We start from the raw sequence: 18,988 nt of genomic DNA on the forward strand, positions 1-18,988 counted from the left end.
TATATATAAAAGGTCTTTGACCTGCTACTGCCCGTTAACTCTTGATAGCTAACTTAAACTCTTCCTCACTACAAGCAGTCTTCTTTGAGTTTCTATTAGTTACCTCTACTTGCTTAGCATCTACAGATTGCGCGCACACACATATATATACATATCCCCGATCTGTGTCGATACACCTTCTAGCTAGGTAAATGCATCTAATTGATATGCTGATCTTCTTTCTAACAAGTGTGAGGCTGAGTTGAGGACAATCTAAAATAGAAAATACAGTAAATATTCTTTTTTTTTTTTAAACTAAGAAGAAATTTATTCGAAAAAATTTAATATGTTATGGTTTTGCTAAAATATTAAATAAAATAAGTATATACATATAAATCTATTTTATATTAAAATTTAATACAGTAATACATCATTTAAAGCAGGTTCATGGAGATGCGTTTAAATTGAAGGAAAAAGGTTTGAGGTGAGACCAGGCTTCTAGCCGAGTGATCTCACCTTCTGCCGGAATAGCTGGTTTCTCCGGATTTTATATCCCCTCCCGCATTAGTTGTAATAATAATAAAAAAAAAGGTTTGAGGTGGAAGACCTGAGACCATCTCCAACCACAAAATCTATTTTGGTGCAAATTTTACGCTAAAATAGTGCGATTTCTGCACCAAATACAACATTCATCTCCAACCAATTTACTTCAAATCTTACATCAAAAAAAATATTCTCGAAATATTTTTTTTATTTTACATATGTTAATTATTAATTTTCATTTAATATATTTTTAATTATGACTAAGATTTTATTATTAATAAATTTAAATAATAATATTTAAGTTTATAATTTAATTAAACATTTGTATTTATAATTATATTTATTATAAATCATTAAATCAAATTAGTCCTTAATTAATAATAATTAACATAAATAAATATTATAAAAATCAACAATTATTATTTTTAAATTTATATAATTAAATATTTAATTATTAAAATAATAAAATAAATATTATACTATTATTTAAATAATATTTATAATTTTTAATACAAATATTTATAATAAATACAAATAAAAAAATATTAAAAAAAAAAGAAAAAGAAACAAATCTCTGCCCCAAACCTCTGCGCCAAAAGCCCCCATTGGGGGAAGAAAAGGTGCATCATTTTGGTGTCTGGAGATCGTCTAATGACTCAATTTGACTCATCCCTAGGGCGATAGCCTATATGTCGACATTAAAGCCCAACTCAATTTTTTTACATTAGTTACAAATATTAATTTTGGTGAACGTAATAATAGTAAAACAAATGAATCGTTTCAAATCCAAAGTTCAAATTCTTTCTGAAATCTATTTATTCAAGATAAATTTGGACATTCAAATACAACTCACTCGATTTAGATGTTAAATTCATCTCAATTGACATGAAGATGTCAACCCTCTGTATGTGATCACTCAAATATGACAGCAAAAACTACAAAATAAAGATGCAAACATTTTAATGAAAAAAGTTCAATTTTCATGATAGGAATCGAGTCGCTATGGTTTTGAATGCACATCGGTTAGGTTTGACAAATCTTAATCTCCAAAACACGTCGTACGGTAAATAGTGGTGATATTCCATTTTATCAGCTAAATTGTTATTTTCAGTTCACTTGTTACAAAAAACGAAAGAAAAACTCAAATTGTACGACGAATGATTCTCCAAAGTTCACTCCACCGGAATCATGACCTCGTTGGTCCTCAACGGGGGCAGCGTCCACGGCGGATTGTAGCGCGCCAGAACAAAATCCCCCGCCACCTTAAATCCATCTCTCTCCAAGCACGCCTTCAACTTCTCCACCTTCTCCGCCACCACTTTCTCACCCGCCACCCCGCTGAACCTCACCACCGCGTACTTCTTCTCCCCCTCCTCCCTCACCAGAACCCTCTCATCCACCGGCCGCGGCGCGTCCTCCGCCTTGGCATACTTCGACGGCAGTATGAACTGCATCGTCACCGATTTTCCCCCGCCCTTACTCTGTGTAACCACCGGCGCCGTCATGTCTATCTTCTCCGAGGATCCCGTCTTCGTGATCACCGGAGCTGTCATCGCTATCTTCTCGGGCTTCGAGTTCTGGGGATTGCCCAGCGCGCCTATGTAGTTGGCGAGTATCATGAATCCGCCATCCTTGTTGGAATTGAACTGGGTCGGATCGTATGTGATCTCCGCTACGACAGCGGATCCGTATTTGCGGATTTCGTAGTCCTTCGTCGAGTGGGTTACTTCGAATTTCGGAGTTTCAACTGAGATTTTTCCTAACATCATCCCCATGGTGACTGTGATTCTTGATCCTGCTAGATGGTTAAATCCAGAATATATAGGGAATGATTACTTGGGGCAGAAGAAGAATTTCTTACAAATATTTTAATGGGTCTTGCCAAACGAATGGTGAGAAAAATGGGGAGGTGGGTGGAACTCTTTCTGCCACGATTTTGCTCATTCCACCGCGATACAAGTTTTTTTTATTTTTATTTTTCGTATTAATTAATAACTTTTTATTTAAGAATTAAAAAATGTTTATTTAATATAAATTAAATAGTAGATATACATAGACCGGACTATGGTTCAAAACCGGATCATATATATATTTTTAATTATTTGTAAATTGGGAAAAGCTCGAACACAAACCAATGCCAACTAATGACATTTATGGTGCCACTTGAGCTTATGGATATAATTAAGTGTGTCAATTAGAGTGGGTTGGATGGGTTGGGTCGAGTTGAGCAATAGTATTATTCAAAAATTGTCCAACTCGAAACCAAACCCGAATCAACCCGATTGACCTGATTTCGATTTTTTTAAATTTTTTTTTAAATAAAATTAAAAAATATTTTAATTTAAACACATAATAACAATATCTCCCTCATATATATGATTTAAATTTGAAATTCAAATTGTAGAAAAATAAAATATATTTACTAAATCAAATAAACAATTAATTAGAAAATAAAAAATGTTCAAAATAAATATTAAATTATGTAAATTTATGATATAAATATAAAATAAATGTTTTTTCAGACATACAATATATAAAAATGTAAGCAATATTTATTAATTATAATTTTTTTAAAAAAAGATTTAAAATTTTCGGTCAATCCGAACCCAACCAAATTCGATCAATTTTTTCGGGTCAGCTATCTGGTCCAACGCGATCTGACCCCAACCCGAAAACTCCAAACCCAAACCTAATTTTTTTCGGGTTGAATCGTATCGGGTTGATGGGTCGTGTCTAATTTTGACACCCTTAATATAATCACACATTCACACCAAATTTAACACGAGGGGCAATAAATAAAGTTGTTCTTTCGAGGGGGTAAAACTTTTATTTTTCCCTTTAATGGGTGCAGAACGAAAACGTGTCTATTCTCCGGCGGCAATTGTAAATTGACCCTACAGTTGGAGGGAAACCATAAAATTATCCCAAAATTTAACCGCTCAAAAACAAATCAACAGTCCCTCCAAGTCCATGCTATCTTCTTCATTAAACCCTTCAAAATTTTTAAATCCTCCTCCACTCTTATGTTATTTGTTATTCAGTTCCCTCGTACGCTATTCATTCTGAATCTTCCTCCGTAAAGAAATGGGTAAAATGGGCAAACAAAGCAAATCAAAGAAACCAGACGCCGTGGGTAAAGGGAAGGTGACCCCAGTTCAAATCGCATTCATCGTTGATCGTTACCTTTGCGACAACAGCTATAACCAGACCCGATCCAATTTCCGCTCCGAGGCATCCCATCTCATCTCCAAGTCTCCCGTTCAAGAAGTAATCATTAGTTTTGATTTTCTGTGATTTCATGTCAAAATCTGTAATGGGTCTTGTTTGTTTATCTATTTGCTTCCAATGTTGAAGGCTCCGAAGAGCTTGCTGAGTTTGGGGGCGATTTTGGACGAGTATATTACGTTGAAGGAGCAGAAAGTATCTGTGGATCAAGAACGGTGCCGTCTGGAGCAGGAGAAGTTTCGGGTTCAGAATCTGCTTAAGGGCATGCAGGATGTCATGAATGCGTACAATTCTAGTGTTGTTACGCTGCCTCCTCCGTTGCCGCAGCCACCTGCTGTTGCATCGCGGGTGGTAGTATCTCAAGCTGAGGTCTCTGTTGTGGCTTCTGCAGGTACCCATTATCGTCAATGGCTTAACTTTGCAATGTTTTCTTGTGGTAATATCAGTAGATTTTTGTTGGGTTGTCAATATTTCTTTCTTCTAAACTTATGTTCGTGTGAAATTAGATAGCTCGATAAGCTTGAACTACGGAATCATCTTTCTTGTCATCTAGTTTGTGGGATGCGAAATTACAATGATGAATGTCGTGTTATTGGTAGGATTAAGGATCGGTTGTATTGATCTGATGCATCAATTATATTCATTTGCCGGGCAGACCCTGATTGCCCTGAGTGGTTATGCCTTGTACTTAAATAGCGCATCTGCACACCAGAAATGGAATCATAAAATTGTCTCAAATTTGGCCTGTAGCAGTTTTGTTTATACCTTTCCTTCTTAAGGTCTCCCAGGTTCGAATTGGGATAATCTCGATACATCGATGGATCCGAAACATATATGTAGTTATACTACAGAGGAAATTTGACAATGATCCACCCACGGAGTGAATATTCTTTGAATGGAACTATGGTGTCCTTAAAGTTGTCATTTGATTTATTTAGCCATAAAGACATAATAATTTACTTTACCAGTAATTGTTGAACTGTTAGCAACCCTGTGAAGGTCTTGGTCAAGAGATGCACACATTACCCTCTTCCGATATCTATAGCACTCAAACAATGAACTGATAGAAATCTCATGGGGAAAAAATGGAATCTAGTGTGTATACATGCATGTGCATGAATTCATATTTGCGCAACTTCTGCAGCAACCAAAATCTGTTTGTATTTCACTGTTCTCTGTGAAATGCTTCCATCTTAAATAAATAGCTCCAGAAAATTCTAAATTGTTGTCTAATGAACTTAGTTATTATGTTCTTCAGGCTGCCATCCCGTGTATCATAGTCCTGCGATCATGTCTACGTCCAGGCCCTCAAACAGCCAGCCAGATCCCTCAAAATTTTCAACCCCATTGATCAGCAATGTAAATGCAAAAAGGCAAGGACCAAAAGATGTTTCAAATGCTTCGACAAATATTAAGAGATCTCGCAGATGCATAGAACCAAAAGGTAAATTGTTCAAAGAAAAGCATCACCTTTCTGCTTACAGTTATCTTTTTAGTGCTTACTTTATTTTTTTCTTATCGTGTATGTCATCCCAGGTGCAGAAGGGTGTAATGTAGAACACAACCAGGATAGGTCTATGATAAATTCTGTGTCGCATGTTGTTGAAAATGCTCATAATGGATCTCTGATTCAAGGATCTAATGTTGTCAAATGTTTGTTCAATGAGCAAGTTCAATCCCCTCCAGTGAATTCCACTGTCCCTAAAACACCTCCACGAGCTTCTTCTCAACCCGACAAACTTGTTTCTTCATCGGACATTTGCTCAGCTGCTGCTTCCACTGAAGTTTCTACTCAACAAATCATTTCAAATAACTGCACAATAATCTCTTCAGAGACGATTCGAGTTACCCCCACAAAACTAATTGGCTATTATTCAATAGAGAAAAACCATTGCATCACAACTTGTTCACCTGTTAATACAAGCGTCAAGAAGTTTAGCATGAAGGACCATGTAAAAGGCAAGCTGGATTTTGGCGTGCCGGAATTACCGATGATTCCAGAGCACCAAACTCCAGAGGGTACTTCAACATCTGAATCCGACTTAGATGTAAATTTTCTTGACATGGATTTTTCAAATTTGGAAGCTTTAGGTTTAGACTTCAATTTTTCCGAGTTTCTCGCTGGCTGTGACTTTGAAAGTGAAGGACTTGGTTTATCTTCGCAGCAAGTAACGGATTCATCTCCCGATTCTCATTCAGGGTATCTATTTTGGCTTCTCTACAAATACCTTTTCGTTGAGAATAAACTTTTATGCCTTAACCTTATATTGCTGCACATTCATTTCAGGTCCACATATACACCTGAGAATGTTAACATGGATTCTCAGCAAATAACATCACGTAAAGAAGTCAATTTAGTGGGTAAGCTTAAGAACTCGAGTGTTGTATATTTTGATGCAGTCTTAGCTTGTCCTACGGAACTGAAGTTTCTATATTTTCTTGTATATTAGCTGGTTCAGATTCTGTTGCAGCCCTGCATGCTGTCACTAAATGTATCAGGATCGTGAGTCCTGGTAATTTTCTATCCCAGTTACTTGGTTCTTTTAACTCCTCTAACATGCCTGGCTTTGATTTGATGGAGATTTGTTGATTTGTTGCAGTAAAATGCCATATAAGCTCTCTGAATCTTGAAAATTAGAGATTATGGAAATTGATCGCGTAGATAACCGAGGATATGAGCGCATAAAGACCGCCAAAAGTATAGATACTCAAGTCTAGATTGTGCTTAGCTGATTGACTTTTAACAGCAGTTTGTAAAGGTATTAGATTTATTTGGCTACATGTTCTTCATTCTTAACCATGTTGGATCTCATAAAATTGCTTTTCTATATTTTCTTAATGACTGATGGAACTATTTGGATTCATTTCTTGACACTTTTAGTGAAACTTCATTCCTATTTATCGTTTACATGACATGACATGCCTTTTGTCTTTGAAAATGTTTCTTGGAGTGAAATGTAAAAGTTGGAGGAGAAGCTGAAAATCAACAATTTTTTCGGATTTCTGAAAATTACAAATTTTATGAAGCAATTGGGCCAAAAAATATTGGCTCAGTTTTAAAAGTTGTAATTCATATTAAGGCCCAATACATATATGCAATATTGGCTTTGCTTGCATGCCGATACCCTTATGTTATGGATTAAGGGTATCGGCATGCTAATTGCTACATATAATGAGGATTACACAATCTTCTCAAAATTGCTATACGTAGGAATCAACTAGTATGTTGACAGTCCAATCACTAAGTTCTGGATATGTTATATTGGATGTAATTCGCCTAATATACCATATATAGATTGTAGAGCCACATGTTAAAAATAAGATGTTTTGCAAAATTGAATTTGTTTAGTGGGAAGCTGGAGTTTATTACTATTAAATTTCGAATCCAATATCTAGTCTCAAATTATGGAATTTTGTCGTCAAATTTGATACAACAGCTACCTACGAAATTAAATTAAAGGTTTGTGTTTTTAAATTCCACCAACAGTCTAAATCTATTACAAGTTACATGGAATTCATTATTTGGGCTAACCATCTTCATTTTCAAGTCAAAGTCCATTCTTATTTATCGTCATCATATTTTCGAGCTTAAGTTCAATTGAAACTCAAAAATTCTAAATTTTTTTGTTTGAGTTTGGTTAGAATCAAGCTCAATTTTGAGCTCTGCTAAAAAATATGCGAAAATGTTAACATGCTCCTCGAAAATAAAGGTTCAAAAATATTATTTACCATAAATATTATTTCAATAAAATATTAAATCTCATTAATTATTGAACAATGTAATTTGTGTTCGATTTTGACAGGAGAAAAACTCCGAGCATGTTTGAGTTCGACTCAAATTCGATAGTTTCGTTATAAATCAAATATTTCTTGAACCAACTCAAAAATCTCGCGAAATGACTCGATCAATTGGATTAGATAATCCTATTCCTCTCTTTTTATTTTTCTATAAATATATCTTTTTATATAATATGTGTAATTGATTTAGCCACCAGTTTTATATTTTAAAAATTGATTATTGATAATGGCGGTGGCAGCTCGACCAATAAGAAAAGTGATATATTAGAAATAAGTTATGTAAAAAGATTTAAAATTTAACAGTCATTCTAAGTAATAAATTTTATCTTGAATGTTTCAAAATTTTAGTGTTCTATATTGACTGTTTATATTTGGAGCGAATAAATTGGTCAATAAGATCTGGGTGGGGATGAAAGTTAGGCATGGAAAGATACATTTGGTCAACATTTTATTTATTATCAAATACAAACTCCATGAAGAATGCTTATATTTTCCATGAAAATTGGGTCTTCAAGATGACTCCTAATTAACCCACACCCAAAAAACAAAATTATTATTAGACTTGAAATTTTTTTATTCCCTAATCCTTACATATTAACTAATTTATATTTGCTCTGATCAATTTTATATTGGTATAACGATTATTTACCACCGTCTAGAATATTAAATGAAGTAGTAAATATCAAAATTTACCCTTTTACTTAGTAATTATATGGAGTATTTCAACTTTCATGTTTCATTCGACATATATTATATGTTAGTCGTTCGTTTCATATTTTATATACATGCATCGTGTGATGTGATATAGATAGTACGAGGAAACAAAATCAAGAACGTGTTAAATATATATTAATTAATTATGACATTGTCAACATTATGTAGAAGCTTCCATATGTGTATGAAACTTCAAAACGTGAAGACATCCCAACACGTCTCTATAATATTGAGGAATTATTAATAAAAACTTTACGCGTGGGTTCCACTCCTCAACAGACAAGTCGCCAAATTTGACATGCATGGAACCAAGTTAACATTTATGATTTATTAGAGATGAATATTCAAGGCTTATTTGTTATTATAATTTTAATAAATAGAAAATATGATGTTTAAAAGGAGATACAAAATGTATTAAATCGCATAAAATTTGGTTAAAAATATTTTCTACATTTTATTTTTATTATTATTATTTGTTTATTATCGAAGAAATTACAAAATATCATATGTATACGCGTATTCCCTGTCTCTCCACCTCCCTATATAAACACAAATCTCTCTTTCCACGTTAACGTCTACAACACACCCATCCAAAATATCAAAAAGCAAAGAAAACAAAAACCAAGATATCCAACAATGGCTTCTTCTTCCATGAAAGTGCCAATGATTCTCTTCTTCCTCGGCTCTCTCTTCTTCCAAGCAACCTTAGGTATGCTCAACACATGTTAACAACTAATGGTTCTTTTATCAGTTTGTTTTATGATTCTTGATTTATGATTGTAATTTTGTTCGTTACAGCCGAGGTTACGTGTGAGAATTTGCCCAAGAATCTTTGTTCCTTCGCAATCGCATCGTCGGGGAAGAGATGCCTGCTGGAAAACTACATGAATGAAGAAGGGAACCTCGACTATACGTGCAAGACATCGGAGGTGGTTGTGGAGAGGTTGGCTGGATACATAGAGAGCGATGAGTGCGTGAGTGCGTGTGGCGTCGACCGTGATTTCGTCGGAATTTCCTCCGATGCTTTCTTCTCCCCGGAATTCGCCGCCAACCTCTGCTCGCCAGCTTGCTACCAGAACTGCCCGAATATTGTTGACCTTTACTTCAACCTCGCCGCCGCTGAAGGTACTAAAATTTTACAAAATTCGATATATCAACAAAGGATTTATATAAATATCTACAAAAGGTTAACAAATTGCATATATGATAAATTATTTATTTGTTAAATATTTTTCAGGAGTGTATTTGCCAGCTCTTTGTGAAAAGCAGAGGTCCAGCCCCCACCGCGCTATGTTGGAGCTTTTGAGCAGCAGTGGCGGCGGCGCCCCCGGCCCGATTGCGGACGACCTTGCTGAGGCGCCTGCTCCGGCTATGTTCTAAATGATTTGAACGATTTCCAATGGAGTTTTGAGGCTCCAGAGTCGAGATTCTTTATATTATTTTACTGTAAAAACGAGAAATGAGGATCTTATTTAGTATATGTATCATATGGATGTCGAAAGGAAGTGTTCGGATTCTTTGCTTTGGATTAGGTTTTGGTTCAAGTTCTTTTTGTGATACTATCATTCAAATTCGATATTAATAAATGAATAACTTCTTTGAATATATTAAGGTTAATTATTGTTTCTCATCGCATATTTCTATTTTGAACACCGACATTTGATTTTCAAACCAACACCAACAATACTATGTATGTTTAGGTGTCAACTTTTTATTTATAATACTTAACATCATTAAAAAATTATTTCATTCATCCAAACATATTATTCTACATCATAAATCACTTCAAAAATCATATTAGCCAAAATTCAGCTGAAGGAATATACGATCATTTCGAATTACATTTCGCAAATGACACATGATCAACTTAACTTCCATGAACGTTTCTGTCAAAAATTTAGGGTGAGATGTAATAAGTAATTTTCAATTAATATATATTTCATTTAATATAATTTTCAATTAATGTAATTCACATTTCAATTAATATAATTCTTCTCGAAAATAGTCAAATGTAAACTACAATAAATGTTTATCCAAAATGAGACTATCTTAGATAGTTCACGACTATCTTAACTATCAAGGACTATATATATATTTTTTTCACATTATATTTATAGTCGTTGCAATCTAGTAGTTGGAATATAGCTGTTGCAAAGTACAATATGGAAAGACATTTTCACGGTACATTTAAAATAGGGAAAAATTATATTTTAAATTTAGTATGTTTGTTTATTTGTGATTTTAGTCATCTATATTATTAAATTTTTGTATTAGTTATGTAACTTCTGATTTTTGATAATTTTATTACTTATTTTTATCGAAAATGTTGATATGATACTATACACGTCAGTACCACATTTGTGCTACCTCAGCGTCAAAAGGAATAAAATTACCCAAAAAAATAAAGATAGCGGATTAAAACTGAAATTTGAAAACATAAATTATCAAAATCGCAAAGAAACAAGCAAGATAACATGTGGTGATAAAAAACCGATCGAAACGGAAGTAACAAACATTATTTTAAAAAACCAAATAAATTACAATTAACAGATAGGAAAATCTTCTGGAGGTGGAGGCAATGTTGCGCTCCGCCCGTTCTCCACAACGAAAGCTGTAGCTAGACCCATCGGCAAATGCATGTCCAATTGAGAATGAAACAGCCACACTCCTGAAATTTATTTAGTTTGTTTCTCAATTAAATTCTTGATGCAAAAATATGTATCAACCCACAAAATTGAAGAATATGGAACCTTTAACAATATATTCAATTAAAGGAAAATCGCCAAATTCATCCTATAAGTTGTCATCTTTTATATTTCGAGTTCTAATTTGTCAAACTTGACTCTTACTCTTTAATTTTGTCTTTTGTTGGTTCATAGTCATTTCGTGGGAGCACTGACATGGCTTGGGAAAATACGGACCTGACACCAAAAAATTGATGACTTTTTCGGTTTCATGTCAATCCTCCACTGATCGAAATATGACTAAAAATCGACAAAAATAACCCCTTCAATGAAACTTGATGGGATATAGCTCTGTGTATCATCGTGGTAATATATATTTAATATAATCACCTGGATTGTTTGCACGGAATCGAATAACAGCCCATCCTCCAACAGGCACAGCAATGGTGTTCCGTTGTACAGGATCTCTAGTGTTGTACTTTCCTCTATCGACCGCGGGATCATAATTTCCGAACCCTTGAGCCAGCACAAAGAAATTGAATCCATGCAAATGTAGTGGGTGACTTTCTGTCACAAGCATGGCTGTATTCTGCAACACAATCTCGATCACAGAGTCGAACTTTACTTGCTTCACCTTCGTTGACTTTGGGGCAAACAAAAGCGCCGGATTGAAACTAAGACTCGTATCCGTGTAATTGAACTTAAATGATGGACTATCAGGGAAATCTGTGGTGTATATACCGCCAACGTTTCTGTAAAATGCTTCGAGTATCGATGTGGTGGTGGGAAATTGAAACGAGTTATTGTTCATTCTCCCTGCAAATTTCATCCCGAATGGAGCAGTGCATGCTTCGTTTTCAGGGGCATCGCAAGTTGAGAGGCCCAACCCGATAGTTATGAACATTTGTTCGTCAGCTTTGCCAGGGACTAGAGGAGTAAACGGGAACGGAATAAATCCACTTAAACTATTCTGAAACTTGTGGGCAGTCGGGGTGTCATTGAATAATGGCATAACCGGCATTTTTGGGGTCGAGGCTGTTGATCCGGTGTATTCAATAATGCCTGTTGTCGTAGTGTTATCGAATGGGACACCAGGGCCTGCAGAAAAATATGAAGAGGCGGCCATGTAATACTGCCCCCGTGCCTGATTCGCAACAAGAAGAGCATCCACTGTCTGACCAGGAGCCAACACCACGACATCAGTGGTGTATGTAGCTGTGTATACGAGGCATCGACTGCCACTACTTCAAGTTTATGATCGGCAATCTTGAAGAATAGCTGGTTATTGAGTGCCGCGTTGATTATTCGGAGGAGATATGTCTTTCCTTTCACCACATTTAACCTATATGTTTCTACAAAAACATTTACCTAGCTATGTTAACAACTATTTGTTTCAAAAGCTCGAGCTCATTAAAGATAGATCGACTAGTTTGACACTAACAATAATGCAATATATCTAGACTAGAAAATTATATGATTAAATAGATTCAGCATCAGACATGAGATGAGAGACATTAAACATTAAATGTTTAGACTTTATGAAATATGGTATGGAGTTTCGAACACCAAATTAAAATTTTAATATTCGACATTATGAAATGACGTTTTTCTTAATGAGAATTTATCTATCTGGATTTAACGTACTTACCATCGGCAGAACATGGGTAAAGATCCCCTGGTTGGCCATTAACGGTAAATGCATCGGAAATGTTAGGTAGATCACCGGAGGCCCATGCTTGGTCCTCCACATCAGTAATACTAGTATTCCACCATTCTCCTACAATTCAGATTAAATAAACATAAAATTTTATTCTTTAAATTAATTACCCTCTAATGAATTACCATGACCATCTATCTATTTGTACTCACCTAGGATGATTGGGAATTCACCATCTGCCTCAATATTTGGCCTAAGGAATGAATTTCCAAGAACAAGACCAAGATCAAGACCTAGACCAGATCGGGGCCGGGGCTGGATGATTAAGGCTCCATATACTGTAGCCCGGAGCCATTTCGACTGAGCATGACACCAAAGGGTACCCTCCTGCCCAGTAATGTTGAATCGATACGTGTAGTTCTCTCTGGGACGTCGGATTGGGCACTGTGTTACGTACGCTGGCCCATCGTACCAGGCACTCAGTTTCTGGAAAATCCCATGCCTGTGATCAAATCAAGAATATTAATTTTCCTTTTTATCTATAATATTTGTTAGTGTTCATTTACTTACTTTGACAGTACTAGGCCTGATATTTGCTATGCTGTGCAAGTTCTCAGCCAGTTTATGCACGCACCAAAGAAGTCTCATCTGCTTGCTGCTTACCGCATTGTTGGATATATAAAGCGGACTCCTGGATTGGGTCTCTTTCTGTCCTCCACCAATGACCTACAATTGTCTGCATATTGTGATTCTGATTGGGCATCTTGTCCAATGAGCCGCAAATCTACTACTGGCTATGTCGTCAAACTTGGATCTTCCACTGTTTCATGGAAGACAAAGAAACAACACACCGTTTCTCGTTCGTCAGCTGAAGCGGAGTATCGTTCCATGGCCATGACAGCATGCGAAATCATTTGGATTCGAGGCCTTCTTAGTGACTTGGGAGTCATTGTGAACACAGCTACACCTCTTCATTGTGATAATCAATTTGCTCTTCATCTTGCTGCCAACCCGATTTTTCATGAAAGATCAAAGCACATTGAAGTTGATTGTCACTTCATTCGGGAAAAGATTAAGACCAACGTGATTCGTACTGTTCATATCTCCACACGAGTCCAACCAGTTGATGTATTTACCAAAGCATTGGCCTCCGATCAGCATCATTTTTTGATCTCCAAGCTTGCAATGCTCAACCTATTCCAAGCTTGAGGGGGGCTGTTAGTGTTCATTTACTTACTTTGACAGTACTTTGACAGTTGGCACTAGTATTAGTATTAGTTAGTTTGTTTTTGACTTGTGCATATAAATAGGTCAACTCTTGTATTTGGGATCATTCATTTCAATAATATCAGATTCATTTTTCTTCTTCTCTCTTCACTCAAAGCTCTTCATAACCGACAATGGCGGATTGATTCAAATTGCAAGCACCTTCTAACAATATTTGAATAAGATTTAAAAATATTTGTTTTAATGTATAGTTTTACCAGTGAATTGTTAGACCGTACGGCGACTCGTTGAGAACATGAATAATAAGGGTGTCACCCTCGTTTACATGGAGAGTTGGCCCCGGGAGACTCCCATTTACAGCAGTTATTATTTAATTTGGTTTCCACACAATCGGTTCAAAGTGAGATTTCCTACCTGCAATAATGCATAAAATTTTGTTAAAGATTATCAGTGCCGTACCCACGAAAAATTAAAAAGAAAATATAATAAGAAACGATTTTAGTTATACTACTCCCGCTAAAACGCTTGTATATTAATAATTATATCAACGCATAGCGGATCTCTTCTGCTATTTCATGTAGAGTTTTACATGCATGAGTTTTGATGTGATTTAATGCGGGGAGAACCGAACGAATAAGCTCAATCTTTGACTTTAGCGAATCCTTTCCGTTTATGTAAAAACCAAGAAAAAGAGAAATTAAAGTAGTCCACCGAAGAATCCTATAATTATAAATATATATGCATGAAAAAACAAAAAATGAATTATTGATTACACATGGAATTAAGCTTTTTTATGTAGTATAGATATAGATATTTACGCACATTGAATGTGTGCTCTACAGTGGCAGCAAATGCAAACGAATCTGAACAGGCTAAAACGGCCAAAACACAATCAAACAAGGACACAAAACGAGCCATTGGAAGGGAAAAAGAATAATTATTGATGAAACTTTATATTCGAATGATGAATTGAAGAAGAAAACTATCTTATTTATAGTATGAAAAACTTTACGTCTTTACCAAACCTTGAATTTCTATAATATATATTTAAATGATTTTTTTGTTGCAATTTGCTTTCCATGAAATGGAATTATATAATATTAACCACGTGCGATTGCGTGAAAGGCTTGTGTAAAATAGCCAGCTATTGCCTGATACTTTTTAACGAGCCATGCAGTTTGAAAAATTGGGAGTTAATTCGGACTAACTTCATTAACATGGAGTCGAAGAAATAATACAAAAAAAGCAATTTGATGATCATGCAACGTCGTGGGATCCTTGTTTCTTGAAGTAAAATCTGAGTTTTCTGATTCGCACTTTTGACTTTTCTTTAGTTAATCTTTTGTAAAACTCTGCAATTAACACATGCTAGACGTAAAAATAAATGATCATTTATAAAAATGAGAATTATTGAAACGCGGAGATTACGAATTAAAATAGTCGAAATGCGCGAAACTCTTCCAAAGGTTTGACTTTTGAGTAACTAAACTTGGGCTACATGAAAAATTCACATGTTAAGTGTCCCCTAAAATGGTTTATATTTATATATATATAGGTGAAACCGTCTCACGGATTAATTTTGTGGACAGATTTCCAAATCGACCCAACTCATGAAAAAATATTACTTATTATGATAGATATGGATCAGGTCAACACGTCTCACGGATATAGACCGTGATACAGCTTCACAAGAAATCTACTCTTATATTTCATGTCCCCTCTTACTCCAATTATACATGACCTGAAGGAATGAATTTCAATAACTTTATGAATTGAGGATTTGAAATCCAATATTTTTTATGGATTCGAAAATCATCTAAACATGTTGATGAGTTCAATTGATGACGTATTAAAAATCCAAATTCACCAAACCTCCTATCGAGAGCACCCTTAGATTTAAAAATAAAGTCAAACAACACTCACGTGTATAGATTTTATGTAGTATTATACGGATACCCTTAAAATTATGAGAATATCATAGATATATAAGAAGTAAAGAAATAAATCATTGGAAAAACCAAATTTACAAACAAACTTCTAATTTTATTCTTATTTAGTTTATTCAAAAAATGGTGGTACGCTTATAAAGTCTTATTTAATGAGATTATATTATGAAAAACAAGAAAAATATTCTATCAGATGTAGAATTGGACTATATTTTTAGGACAACGAATAAAAGGAGAGGAATCTCATATAATTGAGATGAAATTAGTAATGGCAAAAATTTGTGTGAGACGGTCTCACGGATTGTATTTTGTGAGACAGATCTCTTATTTGGGTCATCCATGAAAAAGTATTGCTTTTTATGTTAAGAGTATTAATTTTTATTATGAATGTCGGTGGGTTGACTCGTCTCACAGATAAAGATTCGTGACTCACAAGAGACCTCCTCATTAATAATATATAGCTTAGGGATCCTAACTGTCAACGTTAAATCTTTAATATTCTAATTTATAGGTAACTATGAATATGATTTTATAGTAACTTGAAATTTTATTATATTATTATTTATTTATATTTTGTTTAATATATATAATAAAGTGTGTTTAAATTTTCATATTTCATACTTTAGAAAAATTATCTTATAATTATTACTAAATTTCATATCGAGAGGGTTTGACACACCCGTACCAATATATAAATACAAAAAACAGTGAGGCTCTACTAAACCTCCGGATAGATACAACTACGACTTTCTACAACATAAATAGGGTAAACCAGTTGTATCTAGTTTTATACAGCTCAAAATATGTATAGGCGTGTTATTTAAATAAAAAAACTTTAGTAGATTTATGAACATGAGGCACACGAGTCAAAAGATACGCGGCTTGATTCCCTTCCCTATAAACATGAGTGAATAGCATTGAGTTTTCCTCAGCAAGCTCGGATTGTAGTAAATACATGATCCGACTCCCAGGCTATTTTCATTGTAAAAATAACATTGATGGAAACTTGGGATTCTGTCTCAATCCATACCGGAGTGAAGTTAAACTCTTGGCAGAAAAGAATGCCCTTCCAAATAGCCAGCAACTCAACCTTTGTGTTTGTCCCAAGGCCTGCACACTTGCTGAAAGAGAAAATCAAATGGGCAGCAGAATCTCGAACCAAACAACCTATTGTGATATCTCCGAGATTTCCAACGGAGCTCGCATGAACGTTCGAATTAAATATGTTTGGCAGCGGTTTCAACCAATTCAGAATAAGAATTTTTGGCCGAACCTGAGAGAAATTAGACAATCCAAAGAAATAAGCAGCGTCTATTACAATAGCAGACTCAAGATTATTAATCTACAAAAATTTTAAACTGTAAGATCATTTAANTAATTGGATCACTTGGGCTAAAGCCAGTGTGGCCATATAAATGGCTCGGCCACTGGCCCCTACGCATCCTTTCCAATGATTCTGCTTGAACAATTTTCTTGCCTTCGCAAGATCACGAACATACGAATTTGTATGATATTTCATATAATCCACTCTCATTTTCTTGTTATTATGCTTAGCATAATTTCTAGCCTTCCATAAAAATAAAAAGATAATCAGAAGAAATGATTATCTATCAAAACTTGAGAAAAAAAAAATGTACAGTACATAATACTAATATATATAATACACACACAGTGTATGCCTAGTTGCTAGTTTGTGTAAACTGAGCCGGTTTAATAAACTAGTTTTGAATCTGTGGAATATAGCATGTTCATTAATTATAAGACACGATTAAGACATGAACTGGAAATGTAAATATACAATTTTTTTTTAATAAGAGTTGCAACTTTTTTATTCAGGCCGTCGTCACGTGTACACTCTTGTATCATTATAATCAACTCAAAATCACGGTTTAAAATAATGGAAATGAATATTCGGTTAAAATTATTATAGCAATTACAATAATTAAAATAATGGAAATGAAAAAACCGTAAACTTGGTCTTATACGTTTTTGTTATTTTGATAATCAATATTGTCTTATTTCAATTTTAATTAGTCAATTATCTTTCGGTTTTGGTTATTTTATTCATTTTTGAACTGAATGTTGATGTTACACTTACACATCAGTGTAATGTCAGAGTCACGTATGTGCTGCATAATGTCATATAGGGCATGTCGGAACAATAACTAAGATTCAAAAAATAATAAAGATAGCTGATCAATATTGAAATTTGATAACATATATGACTAAAATCACAGAAAGACAAAAATATATGTAATATTGTAGTTTTACGCATTAGTACTATACATTTTACATATTTTATATGTAAGTATTATTTACAATAATATAATTTCGTTCATCCTAAATATTTTGAGCGGTTGTTGGTAAATGTTTTATATAAATGGGAATAAAATTATGAGTGAAACAACAAGCTAAGTTGTTGGTTGTTTATTAATTTGTGTTATGGATGTGGTGGATTTAGAGTTGGTGGGTCGGGTTAATTTTTGACACCACTTTGACATTATTTATGGATTGAAATTGAAAGTATCACATTAGTTTCGTGCTACAAAATGAAACTAAAACAAATCAAAAGCATGTGGAACTGGGAAAAAAAAAAAAAACAAAGCAAAATAAAAATTCACTTTGAAATTTATATAGCATAATGCCATCTTTCAAATTATGCCATCAAATGTATGTCATCTTCTAATAATAATGCCATATTATATATATAGATGTATTGTTTTTTGAAAATTAATTAGATGTATATATTTTATCCTACATATTGAAATTCATCTCAATGTCTAGTTAAAATTATTGAATAATGACATATAAAAATAATTGAATGATAAATATATGAAGATTTCATAATAAAAATTCATATATGATATAAAAATATTTATAGTGTTACTTATTCTACCCACATTTAGATAATATTTTTGGCATAAAAGAGGTGGGAAAATGTAATTTGATAATTTGATCCTTAATTAGAGACTGAGTCGAGATGGTTATGTTATTTTTTACTTTTTTTTGTTATTATTATTCTACGGTTTATATTTTAAATGTAAATATAAATAATTACGAGAAACTAATTTCGTTCATCCTAAATTTTTTAGGCAGTTGGTAAATGTTCTACGTAAATGGGAGTAGAATATAATTATTAGTGAAACAATAAGTTAAATGGTTGGTTGATCTATAAATACTGACGTAACATCAACATAGCGTTTACATATGCAGTG

At 34.0% G+C, this 18,988-nt stretch overlaps 3 protein-coding genes and 1 pseudogene across 4 annotated transcripts; 2 read left to right on the plus strand and 2 right to left on the minus strand.

Moving 5' to 3' along the window:
- Positions 1-1,584: 1,584 nt before the first annotated feature.
- On the minus strand, positions 1,585-2,456 carry LOC140971101 (heme-binding-like protein At3g10130, chloroplastic). The gene has a single exon (XM_073433180.1). The coding sequence runs from the start codon at positions 2,295-2,297 to the stop codon at positions 1,695-1,697; it is 603 nt and encodes a 200-aa protein (XP_073289281.1). The 5' UTR covers positions 2,298-2,456; the 3' UTR covers positions 1,585-1,694.
- Positions 2,457-3,445: 989 nt separating this feature from the next.
- Positions 3,446-6,647, plus strand: LOC140960850 (uncharacterized). 2 transcript variants are annotated; one of them, XM_073419165.1, is made up of 7 exons: positions 3,446-3,789; positions 3,877-4,138; positions 5,006-5,191; positions 5,284-5,947; positions 6,035-6,108; positions 6,207-6,260; positions 6,348-6,647. In XM_073419165.1, exons 1-7 carry the CDS (start codon positions 3,607-3,609, stop codon positions 6,383-6,385), a joined length of 1,461 nt encoding a protein of 486 aa, XP_073275266.1. In that variant the 5' UTR covers positions 3,446-3,606; the 3' UTR covers positions 6,386-6,647. The 2 variants fall into 2 exon arrangements, with proteins under 2 accessions (XP_073275266.1, XP_073275257.1); XM_073419156.1 differs by having other exon boundaries at positions 3,449-3,789; positions 6,198-6,260; positions 6,348-6,646.
- A 2,163-nt stretch (positions 6,648-8,810) lies between these two features.
- Positions 8,811-9,864, plus strand: LOC140960864 (uncharacterized). Its single transcript, XM_073419176.1, has 3 exons — positions 8,811-8,968; positions 9,058-9,384; positions 9,497-9,864. The coding sequence occupies exons 1-3, from the start codon at positions 8,896-8,898 to the stop codon at positions 9,637-9,639; spliced, it is 543 nt and encodes a 180-aa protein (XP_073275277.1). The 5' UTR covers positions 8,811-8,895; the 3' UTR covers positions 9,640-9,864.
- Positions 9,865-10,760: 896 nt separating this feature from the next.
- Positions 10,761-17,307, minus strand: LOC140957972 (laccase-7-like; annotated as a pseudogene).
- Positions 17,308-18,988: the final 1,681 nt, after the last annotated feature.

This window comes from Primulina huaijiensis, chromosome 2, assembly GCF_012295235.1.
Source record: "Primulina huaijiensis isolate GDHJ02 chromosome 2, ASM1229523v2, whole genome shotgun sequence".
Taxonomy (NCBI): Eukaryota; Viridiplantae; Streptophyta; class Magnoliopsida; order Lamiales; family Gesneriaceae; genus Primulina; species Primulina huaijiensis.